General features: G+C 52.8%; 1 protein-coding gene across 7 annotated transcripts in view; it reads left to right on the top strand.

The window, feature by feature from the left end:
- The window catches only part of FAM193B (family with sequence similarity 193 member B), a 31399-nt gene extending 17621 nt beyond the window's left edge, over nt 1-13778 (top strand). For 3 of the 7 annotated variants that reach the window (XM_082380994.1, XM_082380997.1, XM_082380999.1), the window contains 6 exons: nt 1960-2161; nt 3075-3314; nt 9365-10388; nt 10538-10613; nt 11469-11566; nt 13401-13778. In XM_082380994.1, coding sequence (XP_082237120.1) covers nt 1960-2161; nt 3075-3314; nt 9365-10388; nt 10538-10613; nt 11469-11565 — 1639 coding nt within the window. In that variant the 3' untranslated portion in view covers nt 11566; nt 13401-13778. Of the gene's footprint in view, nt 1-1959; nt 2162-2416; nt 2556-3074; nt 3315-9364; nt 10389-10537; nt 10614-11468; nt 11567-13400 lie in introns of those variants that run through there. The other 4 variants (XM_082380995.1, XM_082381000.1, XM_082380998.1 and 1 more) reach the window with 4 other exon arrangements.
- The last annotated feature ends 1670 nt before the right edge of the window (nt 13779-15448 follow it).

Raw genomic sequence — 15448 nt, 5'->3', positions numbered from 1 at the left:
TAATAAGCATCCTTGCACACAAATCTGTTTGAGTCAGGAGTTCTGTCCTTAAGATAGATTCCTAGAAGTAACTCTTAAGTACTGAGAAAGTTTATATTAATATAATGAAAGATACAATTTTTTGGAGAAGATAGATTTATCTTTTTATATTGTAAATCACACGTGTGTGATTTTTGGCCACGTCTGGCGGCATGTGGGATCTTAGTTCCCTGACCAGGGATCGAACCCAGAACCCATGCCGCCTGTAGTGGAAGCTCGGGGTCTTAAGCACAGGATCTTAAGCACAGGACCGCCAGGGAAGTCCTCTAAGCACCTTGATAATGATTCCTTCCCCATGGAACCTCCCTCACCTTCTCCCATCTCAGAAGGTAAGAAAGGCACCAGGGTATGGGGGTTGTCAGTTTTTATAGGGGTGGGTAATTTCATAGGCTAATGAGTGGGAGGAGTGTTCCAGCTCTTTTGGGAAGGGGCGGGATTTCCAGGAATTGGGCCACAGCCCACTTTTTGATCCTTTTGGTCCATCTTGGAACTGTTATGGTGCCTGTTGGTGTGTCATTTAGCTTGCTGATGTGTTACAGTAAGCATATACAGAGGCTCAAGGTCTAGTGGAAGTTGACTTGTGTGCCATCTTGGACCCATTTGATTCTAATCAGTTTATGTCATGTCCTTGGGCTGTGTCATTCTTTCAAAGGCTTCGCCCTGCCCCCTTCCCTCCTGTTTCATTCCCTGCTCAGAGATTTTACTCCCATATTCTTATGGGAAGCAGAAGGGCGGTGGTCTGTCTTCTGTAACTGCTTCAAGGCTGAGTAGGAGTGTTGACCCACCCCTGCTCCTTGCCCCACCCTTCCTCCTGCCTCCCTTGGCCCTAGCCCTGGGGCACTCCTACTGCTGATAGCCAACCCAGGGCTCTGACTCTTCTGGCTCCAATTCTGGGACCTTGCAGGCCTGTCTCTTCCTTACCCTGGGAAAATAGTCTATATTACAGGATGCTTCCAGAAATCCAGAGGCAGAGCAGTGCAGTGAGAGAGCGTGAGCTGTGTACACAGACTGAGTCCTAGCTGATCCTTGGGCAAAGCAGTGAAGCACTCTGAGCCTTGGCCTCCTCCACTGCAATGTGGGGATGGCAGCACCTATTTTGCAGGATTTGGGGAAATATTAGAAATATTATTAGAAATAATATGCTGTATACAGTATCTGGCGCAAGTAGTAGCTCTTAGAGTCTGTGGCCCACAAGGCACATTTGCTTTCTTAACTTCAAGGCCCCATGGCTAAGGCAGCTCTGTCCAGTGATTCAGACTCAATCATAAGGACCTTAGAGGGAATTCCCTGGTGGTCCAGTGGTTAGGACTCGGCACTTCCACTGCCAGGGTCCCAGGTTCAGTCCCTGGTCAGGGAACTAAGATCCCACAAGCTGCGTGGCATGGCCAAAAACAAACAAAATAGGGAAAAAAGGACCTTAGTAAAAGGACATTGACCTCCTTTGGATGTTCCAGGGAGCCATCAGTCCACTAATCTGTTCAGACACGTATTTACTGAGCACCTACTGTGTACAAGGTTGTTATGCTACACACTGGGACCCAAAAATAGAAGTGGCATAGTCCCTATTCTTGAGGAATACACACTCCGGTCTGAAAGACAGGTGGGTAAACAGACCATCGCTATAAAGCATGATAGTAGGATAGAAGTATACCTGGCGTCCTCACAGTCCAGGAGGCTCACATGGTAGGCATGGGCAGGGGAGGCACAGGGAACCTTTCCAGAATAACGCCATTGAGCTGGGCCCTGAGGGACAGTGAGAGTGTTTGCCCTGTTCTTGTGAGGCTCTGATTTAGTCTGACTGCCTTGGCCTTTGTGGGATGAGGCAGATGAAGGTGATGGTGGGGATGCTTCCTGGGCTCCTCGTGGCCTGCTCCTGCCCTGCCCTTCCTCACCTTTGGGCCTGTCTTTCTCCCCCATCAGCAGGGACCCTGGGTGCAAGGGGCACAAGTTTACCCATAGTGGCCTGACCTGCCAGCTGCCCCAGCCCTGCGAGGCAGACGAGGGGCTGGGCGAGGAAGAGGACAGCAGCTCAGAGCGTAGCTCCTGCACCTCATCCTCCACCCACCAGAGAGATGGGAAGTTCTGTGACTGCTGCTACTGTGAGTTCTTCGGCCACAATGCGGTGAGTGAGCCCTGCCCAGGCCAGAGCGGGCTTGTGGCCAGCCAAGGGGAGCCAGAGGAGCACCCTGCTCTCCCCGAGGCCCCCTTGCTCATGGGGCTAATAATTGCGCTTGGACCCTGTGAGTCCTCACACCAGCGTCCACTCGCTTGATCCTCACAGCACATTGGTGAGGTAGAGATTTCTTAACATTTTGCTGCCTTTGCTCTTCTCATGGTTTCTCTTAAGATTCACTTTTTTTCCTTAGGCAAAAAGAAAGGAGGTGGCAGAGGAAAGCTATGATTCTGATGAGTATGTATACGTGTGTAATCACAAAGAAGTGAAGGCTCGTGCATGATGAAGGCAGAGTGGAAGCAAAGGCTCTCAGTCCCCAGTGTGAGAGCCAGCCGAGGGACAGGTAGTGAACACAGATGGTGCCAGGGAGGAGGCTCAGAGCAGAGTACATGCTGTCTCTGGACGGGGAGAAAGCAGTTCAGAAGTCTCATAAGGTGAAGAGGAAAGGGCTGCTGGCTAAGGGAGAGCAGTTGAGGACAGAAGAAATGAAAGTAATTACATTGCTGGTCACCTTTGAGCTAGCGGTTGTTATCCTCATTTTAGAGATGACAAACTTGAGGCTCACGAAGACTCAGTGAACCTGCCCAAGGTCATACAGCTTCTGAGTGACAAAGCCTGGGCTCAAACCTGCTTTCCTGGCTCCCAAGTCAGTGTGCTCCCAACACTGCTGCGTACCTCTCACTCCCTCCACCCACCACTGCCTTGGCTCCGGGCCTGGCTGAGGGTGAAGCCATTTGGTCTTAGTGGCTGTGGTAGAAAGAACAGTTGTCTCGCTTCTCACCACATGTTTGGTGCCAGCGGGTGGGAGTGCTACGGGCTTCCCAGGCCCAGGGTGTAACGTCAGCACCTCCCCCTCCCCCAGCCACCCGCTGCCCCGACGAGTCGGAATTATACCGAGATCCGAGAGAAGCTCCGCTCAAGGCTGACCAGGCGGAAAGAGGAGCTGCCCATGAAGGGGGGCGCCCTGGGCGGGATCCCTGGGGAGCCCGCCGTGGACCACCGAGATGTGGATGAGCTGCTGGAATTCATCAACAGCACGGAGCCCAAAGTCCCCAACAGCGCCAGGGCCGCCAAGCGGGCCCGGCACAAACTGAAAAAGAAGGTGGGTGTGGCGGGAGCCCAGCTCTACCACCTCTTCTCCCCGAGGAATCCCTCGTCCCAACCCCCAGGACTTTTGGGGCATGAATGGTGCTGGCGGCTCTCTGCTCTGGGAAGGTCTGAATAAGTTTGGGAGGCATCAGGGTGAGGGAGCCTGGGGGCCAGTGATTGGAGGAAAAACAAGTCATAGCGTCAGAAGCCGCTTGCTGGATTCCTCAAAGCCCAGGATTTGCCTCAGTCAGGTATTCATTCAGCAAACACTTCTGCAAATACTGGGAGCTAAAATATGATGCAGTTAAGTTCTCACCCTGGAGAAACTCAGTCCAGTGGAGAGACTGACACAAAACTGGACAAGCACGTTAGTGTGTGACAAGTGCTGGGATGAGGGAAGCCCCCCGTCCTGCCTGGGCATGCTGGAAATGGCTGTACCACGAGGCTGCCTTGGGAGCTGAGTCGTGGGGAGTGAGTACAGATTCATCAGGAGGGCCCTCCTGGCAGCGGGAATAGCACATCCACAGCACCTTTGTGAAGCCAGAGCTCAAACCCAAGAGAGGCAGGAGAGAGAGTGGAGGTGAGGGAAGGGCCTCGTGGGCCCTGCTTAAGGGCTTTGACTTGATCCTACAGCTGTGGGGGCGGGGGGGGGGGGGTCGCTGGAGGGCTTTAATCACAGAATGCACTTGGCAGATCTGCATCCCAAGATGACCGTGTGGCAGTATGGAAGGTAGCCTGGAGGGGTGATACTCCAGGCTCGAGAACCAAGACCAGGGGAGAGATGATTGATAGTGGGCCTGGAGCAAGAGAGATGGGTTTTTCAGAGGAGGCAGGTGATCTGATTGCAGGACAAGGAGATGACGGAGTCAGGGATTATCTCCCAGGTGTTTGCTAGGGTGACTGTCAGGATGGCATACCTTTAATGAACAGGGGTGGAATTGGCAGAAGACTGGAAATTCAGTTGGGACACGGTGACTCGGAGATTCTCATGAGACGTCCAAGTGGAGATGGAGGTGTGGGGCTGGGAGTTGCTGGCATGGGGATGTAATTGAAGCCATGGGAATGACCCAGCCTGAGGGCTGAGTGAGCTCCTCCCAGAAGGCTGAGGATAGAACCAGGGGAGCTATTCCTGGGCAGCCCTGCTGCCAGGCGAGCACCAGAGTTTGATGGCTCATCCCCTGCCACCTCATTACCTCTTGGCCTGCCTGCCCTCAGCTTTGTCTGCACAGTGCCACACTCAGGAGCTCAGCCGAAGAGAATGGGTTTGACAGCTAGCTAGCTCCAGGTCCTGGGTGGTCAAACAGCCCTGGTGCTCTGGAAAGCAGCAGTGATTCTCCATCTTTTTCCAAACCAAAGGACAAACCAGGACCCCTTCCCTGCAGCCTGAAGTAGTAAACCAAAGGGTCCCACCACTGCCTTCAGAAAATGGTCAGCATTTTCTGTCTCCTAGCCAGCGTTGCCTGGCCAGAAGTGTGCAGTGGGCAGCAGTGGTCTCTTTGGCCTTTCCTGGCCTCCCAAGGCAGTGGTTCCCAGTTAGGTCCCTGCAAGCACACTTCACATTTCCCAGGCCTGGTGTGCTTTTCATAAATCGCTATGCCTGGATATCCTTTCTCCTTCATGTCTGCCCCCTCCTTTTCCTTCTGAAAACCTCCTCCCAAGCCCAATTCATGTGTTTCCTTCTTTGCAGTCTTCCTCAGGTAACACCTTACGCTGTGCTATGGCTGCACCTCGCACATCTCTCTAGTCTGCCTTTTATCATTCTCTACTCACTCGTTCAGAAACTTCCTGCACAGCTACTGTCTGCCCTGCCCAGTCTAGAGGCCAAGATACAACACAGAAGCGGGTAGTTCTGATGTCCTGTAACTAGCGATCATGGTCATTATCTGTTTATACATCAACCTCCTCCCCGGTACCCCTCCTCCACCTCCCAGACTTAACTGCAGTCCACCAAAAACACAGCTTCCACAAGAACCATCCACCCACTACCCACCTGGGGAGACAGGTAAAGCTGGGTATTTTTCTGCTCCCTCATCAATTTCCGGACCATGACTCTCTCTCATGTCCTAACCCTTGCTGCTTTGAAACCAACCCCTGGCTGTGTCATCTACAACCTCCCACCACCACTCTTCATCCACTGAAGACTGTCACCTGTCCTTCTTCTCTTACCTTGACCATCATTCATTCACTCTCCTACCAGTCCTTAGTTCCTTGCCCCGTTGCCCTTCCTTTACACCCGCTCAGAAGAACCACAGTCCTGGGTTCGACCCAAACCTGCCTCTCCCCTTCTACACCTTGAGGAAGGCACTGGATCGAATCTATCTGTGGCACCCAGGCCGAGTGGTCTCCCGTGTGCCTGAGCCCCCACTTTGCTGCTCTCTAGTCTTCTGGCTCCTCGTCACTTCCATTCTCCCCAGTCCCTTTGTCAGACCTCCATTCTGCTCCAACTGCCAGGCTCTCCCCACCCCCACCTTAATTTTTGGCAGGATAACCTTACTGTTTCAACAAGGATTAAAAGCCAAGTGGACAGGCACTCTTTCAGTGTCTTACCACCCCACCTGCAGATTTCCTTCTTGTCCTGAGGGAAGAGTTAGCCCTTTTCCTACCTAAGGCCTGTGCAGTCCTTCCTGCCTCCTCAGTCTAACACCAGCTTCCTGCTGTGTGGCTCCAGCCTCTCTGGGCTGTTTCCCGTCAGCAGTTCACTGTGCCCAGTACTCTCTTTTTTTGAAAGCAGACTGTCCTTTGAGCATACAACCTCACACCACCCCAGTCTCTTTCCTCATCACAGAAAGACGTCATCTGCATTTACTCTGCAATTGTCAGCTCACCGCTCCACAGAGCCACCAATGAGTTCTTTGTTGCCAAATCATTCTCTCCTGTTCCATCTTCTTTTCCACTAGGCAACATCTCACACTTTGTTCTCCTTTTCAAACACTGTTTTCTTTGGCTCCTCCAACTCAGCCAAGTGGGGGTGGGGAAAGGGCAATGGGGAGGCCACATTCTCCACATTTCTCACTTTTTCTCTGCCTTCTGTCCTGTCTCCTTTGTGAGTGCCTCTTCCTCTGCCTGGCCCTCCCCCTTGAGGACAGGTCCTTGGGAAACAGCCATCTAGATAGTGTTGCCTCCCAGGTCATTATGTCCACCTGTTTCCTCCCTGCGCTTCATGGTGACATCTCCTGCTGCTGCTGGGCACCTCCTCACAGATGTCCCGCAGGTACCCAAACTCAGCATATCCCAAACTGAGCTTGTCATCTTTGTCCAAAGAGCCCGCTCTTCCTTCTCCGTTGTCTGTCTAGTTAACGGCACTACCATCCACCCAGTTGCCTGAACCAGAACCCCAGGTGCCATCCTGGGAGGACTACATCATGGTGATGGAGAGCAGCGGGCCTTGGAATTGGACCCCAGTTTGAAACCTGGCTCTGCCATACTTGCTGTATGACCTTGGGCAAATCACTTAACTTCTAAGCCTCAGTTTCTTCCTCCATAAAATGAGAATAACCGTAGAACCTAATTCAAGGCTTTTGCGAGAATAAAATAGAGTGATGCACAGAAAGGTTGGGCAGAGTGAACGCTTCGTCAGTGTAGCTGCTGCAACAGCAGTAGTGGTTGTTGATGTTGATTTCGTGACTCATCTCATTCTCTCTCCCCACCCGTAACCAAAAGTCCTGGCTGTGCTACCTCCCAAGGAGCTCACACCCTATTGCCACTGCTTAAAAAGCCTTCAGTGGCTGAACATTGCCCTTAGGGTCAAATCCAGGCTCAAGCATGTCCTGCAGGGCTCTTGAGGATCCAGCCCCTGCTTAGCTTTCCAGCTTCATCTCTCAGTCTGCCCCTCTGGCCTTCCTGCCCACTCCCCCCCACCAGAAGAAATCTGTGCTCCAGCTGTCCCTCTGAATGTTTGCATTCCCTGAATATTTCGCCTGTTCCCATTTCCCAGCCTTTCTATTTCCTTTTGTCTAGAAAGTGCTTGTCTCACACTTCCCAGGATAATCCTGTTCACCCTTCAGTGCTCAGGAGATACTACCTTCTCTGGCAACCACCTCCTGATGGCCCAGTCTGGGTTCCCAGAGCACTCTGTGCTTTTTTCCCTGTACCTCTTGTCACTGGCACTCAGAATTAAACAGCCTGTTTTCATGTCCGTCTCCCCTGGCAGATTTAAGTCAGTGAGCAGAGACTGTCTCACGCATGGCTGAATTCCCAGTGCCTCATAGAGTCACAAGTCAAAAAATGAATGTCAAAGGATATTGAAAAACACAACTTCTGAAGATCACCCCTGGGTGATCTGCCTCTTAATTAGCATGTAATCTTGGGCCAGTTCCTTATTCTTTCCAAAGTCGAGTTTCCTCATCTGTAAATTGAGGATAACGACACAGCAAGGGCAGTTGTGAGGATTAAGTGAGACAACATGGGGAAGTACCAGGCTCATGGTACATAGCAGGAAATGCGTGGATCTGTGCTTTCTCCTTCTCTCACTACCAAATTATACATGATTCCACGTCACTCCCTCTACACTAGTAGTTTTCAGTCTTTTGTAGAGAGCAAAACTCTTTTCTGCAATTGAAATCTTCCATGGAACCTCGATTCCTAACAAATAAAAGCAAAGCTGTTCTAGTGCAGAGGAGGAGCAGAGTGAAGGGCCTTCCAGTTCTTTGTCCATCCCCATGGCCTCAGAGCTCTGTAGCATTGAACTCCACGGCACACAGCTGCTCTAGACTGTTTCTCTTCCTCACCTGAGTACCACATTGCCAAGGCAAAGCCTTATTAGTGCCCAGGGAAAGGGGCACACACCCACTCAGGTGTCCTCATAGTGACCCTCTGACGTATATAGGTTGGCAGTTTTTCTCCCAAATTTACAAATGGAGATTTTAAGCTGCAGGGAGAGTAAGTGATTTGTCCAAGGTCCCACAGTTGTGGTCCTAGTCAGCTGTGGAGCTAGTATTTTAAAAAGATGAGAGAATAAATAAATGTATGCCCACTGGGGCACAGGGTCACCCTCTTTAAGTTGACATTGAGGTGGTCGCAAGACCTCTTTTCTCGCTTTACTCATCCTGTTTCTCCCTCTCCATTCCCAAATCAGCTGGAAATAGGTGAAATGGTGAAATCATCTGGCCCCCTAGCACACCACTACCACCTTGTTCCTGTTGGCTTTTGACAACTGTCTCCCATCTCCCTCTAAAGGCCTCCTTAACCTGCTGGTGCCTTGAGGTTAGGCAGAGGGGTGGGCTGACTCAGAGCCCACAGACTTGTTTTCATTCTCCAGATCTGACTCTGTCAATGCTGAGTGGCAGGGTCCAGGCTTCCTCAGCCTCCTGGTCCTCACCTGGGCAAAGGGGCTGCTTTTACATCTTGCTGTGGGGGCCCCATGTGGCTGTGTCTTGTATGCCACTGGGCATGCTTTAGGCATGGCCTTGATTGCCTGAGGCCAACTAAGCACCGAGTGGCCTTGCTATGGGAACTTGGCCCTCTCCAATAGCCTCCCTTATGGGGCATCAGGAGGGCACACACATTCCCAGCCACCCAGAGCAGTCTGATATACCATGGCAGTCTCACAGCCCCACATCTTCCTTCTTGAAAGACCTACCTGATGTCATGGCTTTTTTTCCCCTACCACCTGCAGAATTGGAGAGAATGCCTCTGTAGCAGCCATCTTCCTTAATGCACCCCCACGTTGGTCTTCGCTCCAGAATTATTGTCCCCATTTTGCAGATGAGTCCACTGAGACTCAGCAAGTGAATGAATTGCTTAAGCTTATGCCTGGGAGGCAGATCCTATCCCTTTTGAGTCCTAGCTGCCTTAGCCTTTTTAGGCCCTAGAACTGATACTGGGGCCCTGGATGAACAAGATGTAAAAACCCTACCCTCTGTGGGTATAACTGCCTCCATCCCCAGGACATGTACCTATCTGATTGCATTTCATCCTCATTACTGCAGGGTGAGCAGGCCGGGATTGCCAGGCCCTGCCTCTAGCCAGTTAGTGGCAAAACTGGGCCAGAGGCAGACGTGTCAGGTGTCGCATTGTGCCTGGCAGCTGCCAAGGCCCTGCGGAAACTGCCTCTTGTATTGGCAGGAAAAGGAGAAGGCCCAGTTGGCAGCAGAAGCTCTAAAGCAGGCAAATCGTAGTGTTTCTGGAAGCCGGGAGCTGAGGCCTGCCAGGGAGAGGCTCTTGGAGTGGCCCGATCGGGAGCTGGATCGGGTCAACAGCTTTCTGAGCAGCCGTCTACAGGAGATCAAGAACACTGTCAAGGACTCCATCCGCGCCAGCTTCAGTGTGTGTGAGCTCAGCATGAACAGCAATGGCTTCACTAAAGAGGGGGCTGCTGAGCCAGAGCCTCAGAGTCTAGCCCCCTCAAACCTCAATGGCTCCTCAGAGCAACGGCCTGACATTAACCTTGACCTGTCCCCTTTGACTTTGGGCTCCCCTCAGAACCATATGTTACACGCTCCAGGCGAGCCAGCCCCACCATGGGCAGAAATGAGAAGTCTCCACCCACCATGGACAGAGGTGAGGGGCCCCCCTCCTGGTATCATCCCTGAGAACGGGCTAGTGAGGAGACTCAACACCGTGCCCAACCTGTCCCGGGTGATCTGGGTCAAGACACCCAAGCCAGGTAACCCTAGCTCTGAGGAGCTAAGTGTAAAGGAGGTCCCTGGTTGCAAGCAGGAGCTGCCTGAGCCTGTGGCCTCAGGTGGCAAGCCACGGAAGGGCAAGAGACAGGGTAGTCAGGCCAAGAAGAGCAAGGTGAGCCCAGCTCCCCAGTCCCCAGCCTGCCTTGAGACTCCCAGTGCCAAGGGCCAGACCCCCAGCCCCAAGCGGCCAAGCAAGGCCCCAGAGCCTCCCAGAGTGGACAGCTGTGCCGAGGCTGGAGAAGGGAGCCAGGGAACCCAACCAGGACCAGGCTGGGCTAGCAGCCCCAAAGCTGACAAGGAGAAGGGCAGCTCCTGGCAAAACTGGCCAGGTGAAGCCAAGGCACGGCCTCTGGAGCAGGAGTCTATGCAGCCCCCAGGCCCAGCAAGGCCACAGAGCTTGCCACAGGGCAAGGCCCGCAGCCGCCGGAGCCGCAACAAGCAGGAGAAGTCAGCCTCCTCCTTGGGTGAGTGCACCAGGAACTGAGTGGCTGACCCCCCACCCAGCCAGGCCATGGGGTGGAGGGCAGTCCTCACATGTGAGCAGCATTGCCCCAAAAGCATGACTCAGACGCCTGGTGGTGAGCACTGAGCCCTCCTGGCTGTGTCTTCCTAGACGATGTGTTCCTGCCCAAGGACATGGATGGGGTGGAGATGGATGAGACTGACCGGGAGGTGGAGTATTTCAAGAGGTAGGTGTGAGGCTGCCTGCTCTCCCGCTCACGGTGGACTCCAGGGCCCCCCCCCCCCACACACACACACACACTCAAGCCTCTCAGAAAGGCCTCACCCTTAGCCATGTGCCCTTGGAGGGAGAGCTTGTCCAGCCCCTCCAGGCCCTCTCCCACCAGCCTATCTGCTGGGACACAGGTAGCCAGGATGATTTGGCAGGACAGGTCATCTGGGAAGGTGCAAGGGACAGGGAGCAGGAGGCATGTCAGGCCCCAAGAACAAGGGCTTTCTCCAGTTTTATTCACCTGCACTTCCTCTGCTCTGCCTGGGATGAGTTTTGGGGGCAAAGGCAAATCAAACACAGTCCATCTAGGTGGGGAGAGAGAGCCATAAACATACAATCCAGTGATAAGTGCTGGCCGAGGAGTAAGGGCATGGGGCTAGGGCCTAGGAATGGCCAAGCTGAAGGGTGGGGTGGCCAGGGCAGCCCTCCCAAAAAAGGCGGTAACCAGGCTGAAACCTGAGGAATAGGAATGAGTGGGCCAAGTAAAACGAAAAGAGTTTGAGGGCAGAAGAAACACATCATCCTTGAAGGAACAGAAGGCATCTCAGTATAGCTAGAGTAAAATACAGGGTGAGGAGGGAGGCTGTATCCTAAGGCAGTGTCACTCTCTTTACACACTGTCCCCTGGGCCTGTGGGCATCTCATCCAGGAAGCCCCATACTGCTAGACCCCAACACCTGGGAGCCAGAGGGGTTGTGCAGAGCTGACCTGGTTTCTTTAGTGACCATGATACACAGGTCTAGAAGAGGGTCCAGTGGGGAGAGGAGGGAACCTCTGATTGTGCTTCTCTGGCATCTCCCGAACCTAACAGGTTCTGTTTGGATTCTGCAAAGCAAACGCGTCAGAAAGTTGCCGTGAACTGGACCAACTTCAGCCTCAAGAAAACCACTCCCAGCACAGCTCAGTGAGGTATAGAGACCCCCCTCAAGTGTTGCATGCACCCCCTCATCCCATGCTGTGCCACCTTTTGTGCCCCTGCTAGGCCATTTCATGCTCTGGGGCACAGAGAGTTGGTCTAGGTGCTCGGCCGGCCACATCTCTTCTCCTAAGAGCTCTCCTGCTTGTGTTCCTGAACGGCCCTTCCAGCCCTGCCATCTCCTGGGGTGTCACTGCCAGGCCTCTACTTCCCTCACCAGCTGCCTCCCAAAGTGTCCAGGAGGCCATGGGCCTCAGAGAGCTGCTCCCACGCCTGACATTATCAGCCTGAGGGTTGAATCTCATTTGCCTGGCCTGGCTTCTTCATGCAGGCTTGGTTACCAAGGTGCTTCCCAGTTGAAGCCATGTGAAAAGGACCCAGCCCCAAGGGAACAGGGACAGGGCAGCCACGCTAGACCAAGGCCTTGGAGGTCATTTAGGCATAGAGGAATAGGTGGGCCCTCTTCCCCAAACAGGACAGATTCCATGAGGAAATTGGTAGTGAAACTGCCTCCTGGAAGAAGAGCCTGGCCCACAGCTGGGCTCTGGCCTCCTCTCCGTCACCTGCAAGGGTCCTTTTGTCTGAAATATTGACATATCAGATGATGTTCCAGGCTAAAAACTGAGAAGGCAGTGGTGGGCTGGGAACCAAGGGCAAAAGAGATGGCTGGCTGGCAGGCCTTGGTCCTGGACTTGGGGCTTAATGGCTGTGCAGTGCCATGGTTCACCCTAAGATGCGTCCCTGGGGTCAGGCCTGTTCTGGCTGGCAACCACACAGCTGCCTTCAAGGCAACAGGAAGCTGGGGCAAGTGAGCCGAGCTCAGGGACCCCCCAGGAGGATGTCCTCACCTGTCCTCTTCCTCCTCTTTCCAGTGCCAGGGAAACAGACTTCCTGGACCCTGGGCTGAGTCCCCGAGTCCCCTTTTGGGTCAGGATCCCCCCACCCTTGACACTGACCTCAGCTTCCCAGGGGCAGCCTTCAGGGCTGGGCTCCCTGTGGCACCTTTGTACTACCCCAGAGTCAGGACTGTCCTCAGACTCACCTCATCCCCTCTGCTCTGTGGGCCTGGGCATCCTGATCCTTTGCCAGATTGATACATCCATGCCCCCAGGAGCTTCTGCTAGGGCTGGGTTGCCCTCCTGCCTTTCTTCACCACCTCCACAAGAACCAGGAGCTACAAGGACTCCAGGCATCTTCATCTGTTGCCCTTCATGAGAGAAAACGGGTCACACCTCCTCCCACAGCCCAATGCCCCTGTCATCTAGGAAACCTCATCCAGCCATAATCTTCTCCCACTCCCTCTTGGCTGATCTCTTTCTCAAGACAGGGGATGCTCCCCTCCAGTGAATGCTCTCCTCTGACCTCCTCCACCCTCCTCATAGCGTGATTGTGAGCCCCAGGTGCGTAAGAAAGCAGTGCTGGCACAGACTCGGGACCCAGCCCAGGCCATGTACCTGGAGCCTGAGGCAGGAGTTTGAGTGCATAGGTGGCCTCTTCACTGTCAACAGGAGCGCAATGCCAGAGGTTGGGCTCTTATTCCACTCTAGCCTACAGCAGAGCGTTGTGGGCTCGAGTGTTGTCCACATTCCTTGAGATTTAGGATGATGTTCACTGGGGCCGGGGCTCTGTCCCCCCGATTGTGACTTAACCTTCATCCCCTGCTGGAGGTGATCGAGAAAGTCTGTTCAATGTTTTCAGCCCAGGGGACAAAAATAGTAGGCAGCTGTTCCTGCCTCCATGGGCACCTGTGGAGACTCAGAGCCAGCATGGGGAGGCTAGGGTGGGGGCCATTGCTCACCATGTGGCCATGCTCTTCTGTTTTCTCAGCCCCTGCCAGATCAAGCTTCTTCAGGGTGTCCTGAGACCCTGACCGCCAGCTGAAGGTCTACACCTTTTTCCTTCACATCGCCACCCACCTGCCCAAGACCCTCCCTGCCATCCCGGACCAACCAAAAGCTGAATAGATGCCGTGTGTGCTGGGGCCCCTCAGGACCTCCGCAGAACCGCTTCCTGGTGCTACGCAGCCTCCACACTCAGAGCCCAGGGGCTGGGCTGGCCTTTGGGCTTGGGGGCTGATGGTACTGCTGGCCCAACACTGCTTTCTTTGTGTTTGGTTTTTTGTTTTTGTTTTACTTGTTTTTTCAATTCTTTTTGATACTGTGAAGATCTTTCCTGCCGAAAGATAAAGCAACATTTGGACACAGAGTTGGTATGTTGGTGGTTCCCTTGTCTGGGTGGGGAGTGAGGGTGAAGGATGTACTCAGAAGCATTGGAGTCCTTCTTAGTCATTAACCTTCTTGAGCATGTGCTACCTGTCAACAGGTTGGCATCGTTTCTGCATAATTCTCGAAGCAATGCTAAGTGGGACTGTTATTCCATTTTACAGATGCGGAAATTAAAGCTCAGACAAGAAGGTGACTCTACTGAGTTCAGTTTGGCCAACTAGGATTAGAGCGTAGGCCTGTATGCCAGCAGCATCTGTGCCATTCCCTCCCGTTGGGAGGACTCTGGTATGGAAACCCTGAGCAACCCCTTCCCCACACTGTCTCAGTTTCCCTCCCTCCAAGATGGGTGAGTTGGAGGGGTGCGACTTGATCTCTGTGCAGCTGATGTGAGAAGGTATCAGGGGAAGGCTTGAGGCCTTTGAACTGTGCATCTATAGCCTGGACGATTGGAGTTGTCAGGGGAAGTTGATGGTAAATGGAGTTTTTATAAATTGGACTTGACTTTACAACGGGAATGGACGTGTAGCCTAAGTACTTGAGAGTTAGGAGAGTAATGAACTATCTCATCCCCCCCTCCCCACCATAGATCTGGTTTGTGAATTCAGATTTTAATATAATAGTTCGCTAGAAATGCCTCACACACACTTTTGTCCCGAATCCTCACCTCCAATGTCATTTTCCTACCATAACCAGCTCTTAGCTTGAGCTCAATGTGCGGAGCGACAGTGGTAGTGGCCACACAGTCACTAAGAGCCCTTTGTGGAGTGTTGGGAGCAGGATCGGAAACCACTCCCTCCTTCCTCCCAGGTTGAACATCCCCCCCCACACACACACTGGGTTGGCAGTACAAGCTTCCTCTTCCAAAGAGGTGAAACAGCATTGACCATAGGCTTACAATTCCTGGTCCCTTGGCCAATCCCCAAGGAAGTGTGGACACTTCTGTGAAACTTTTTTCTGTATATTTATTACCTGTGCTCCTCTCTCTCTTCAGCTCTTACACTAGGCTCCTGCCCTACAATTGAATTGTCACAACTATCTAAAATTCTGCTTCATCATTTCAATGTTGCAGGTCTGATCAAGCAGCCGCTTTACCTACAGAGAAAGACTTTTGAGAATGGCATTGAGGGTCCTCTAAGCCCGGCCCCTGCCTCTGGTACACTCTCTCCACACCTGATGACCTCAGTCTCCAGCTAGGCCTGGCACCCTCGGGGCTTCTGACTTTTGCTCACTTGTTTCCCTCTTCCCAGTTAACACTTTGTTCATGAATTCCACCTTAACTTTCACATCCCTTTCTGTCAACTGAGAAGCCACTTTTACTGTGAAAATCAAGTTTGCCCTGGATTTATGCTAATTCCAAAAGTGGTACCTTTTGTGCCTTAGAGGAGATTTCTTAATCTCAAGACCAGTTATCTGTGTTTGTCTCCTCACCTAATCTGAAAGGTCCTCACAAGCCAGGTCTGTGTCTTGTTCATCTTTTACCTGCTTCGACACTACGCACAGTGCCCAGCACATACTCATATTTAACATAGGAAGAAAGAAAACAGCACTGACCCATCACTCCTCTTTAAAAGTTCCCAGTGAAGTTGAAATCACCCTGACAGTCTCGGCCCTGCATGCTCTGGGTCTGCCTTAAAGCCTTAGCTCTGACTA

Source organism: Balaenoptera borealis, assembly GCF_965194805.1.
Source record: "Balaenoptera borealis genome assembly, chromosome: 2".
Classification (NCBI taxonomy): Eukaryota; Metazoa; Chordata; class Mammalia; order Artiodactyla; family Balaenopteridae; genus Balaenoptera; species Balaenoptera borealis.
This window is presented reverse-complemented; position numbering and strand designations above follow the sequence as displayed.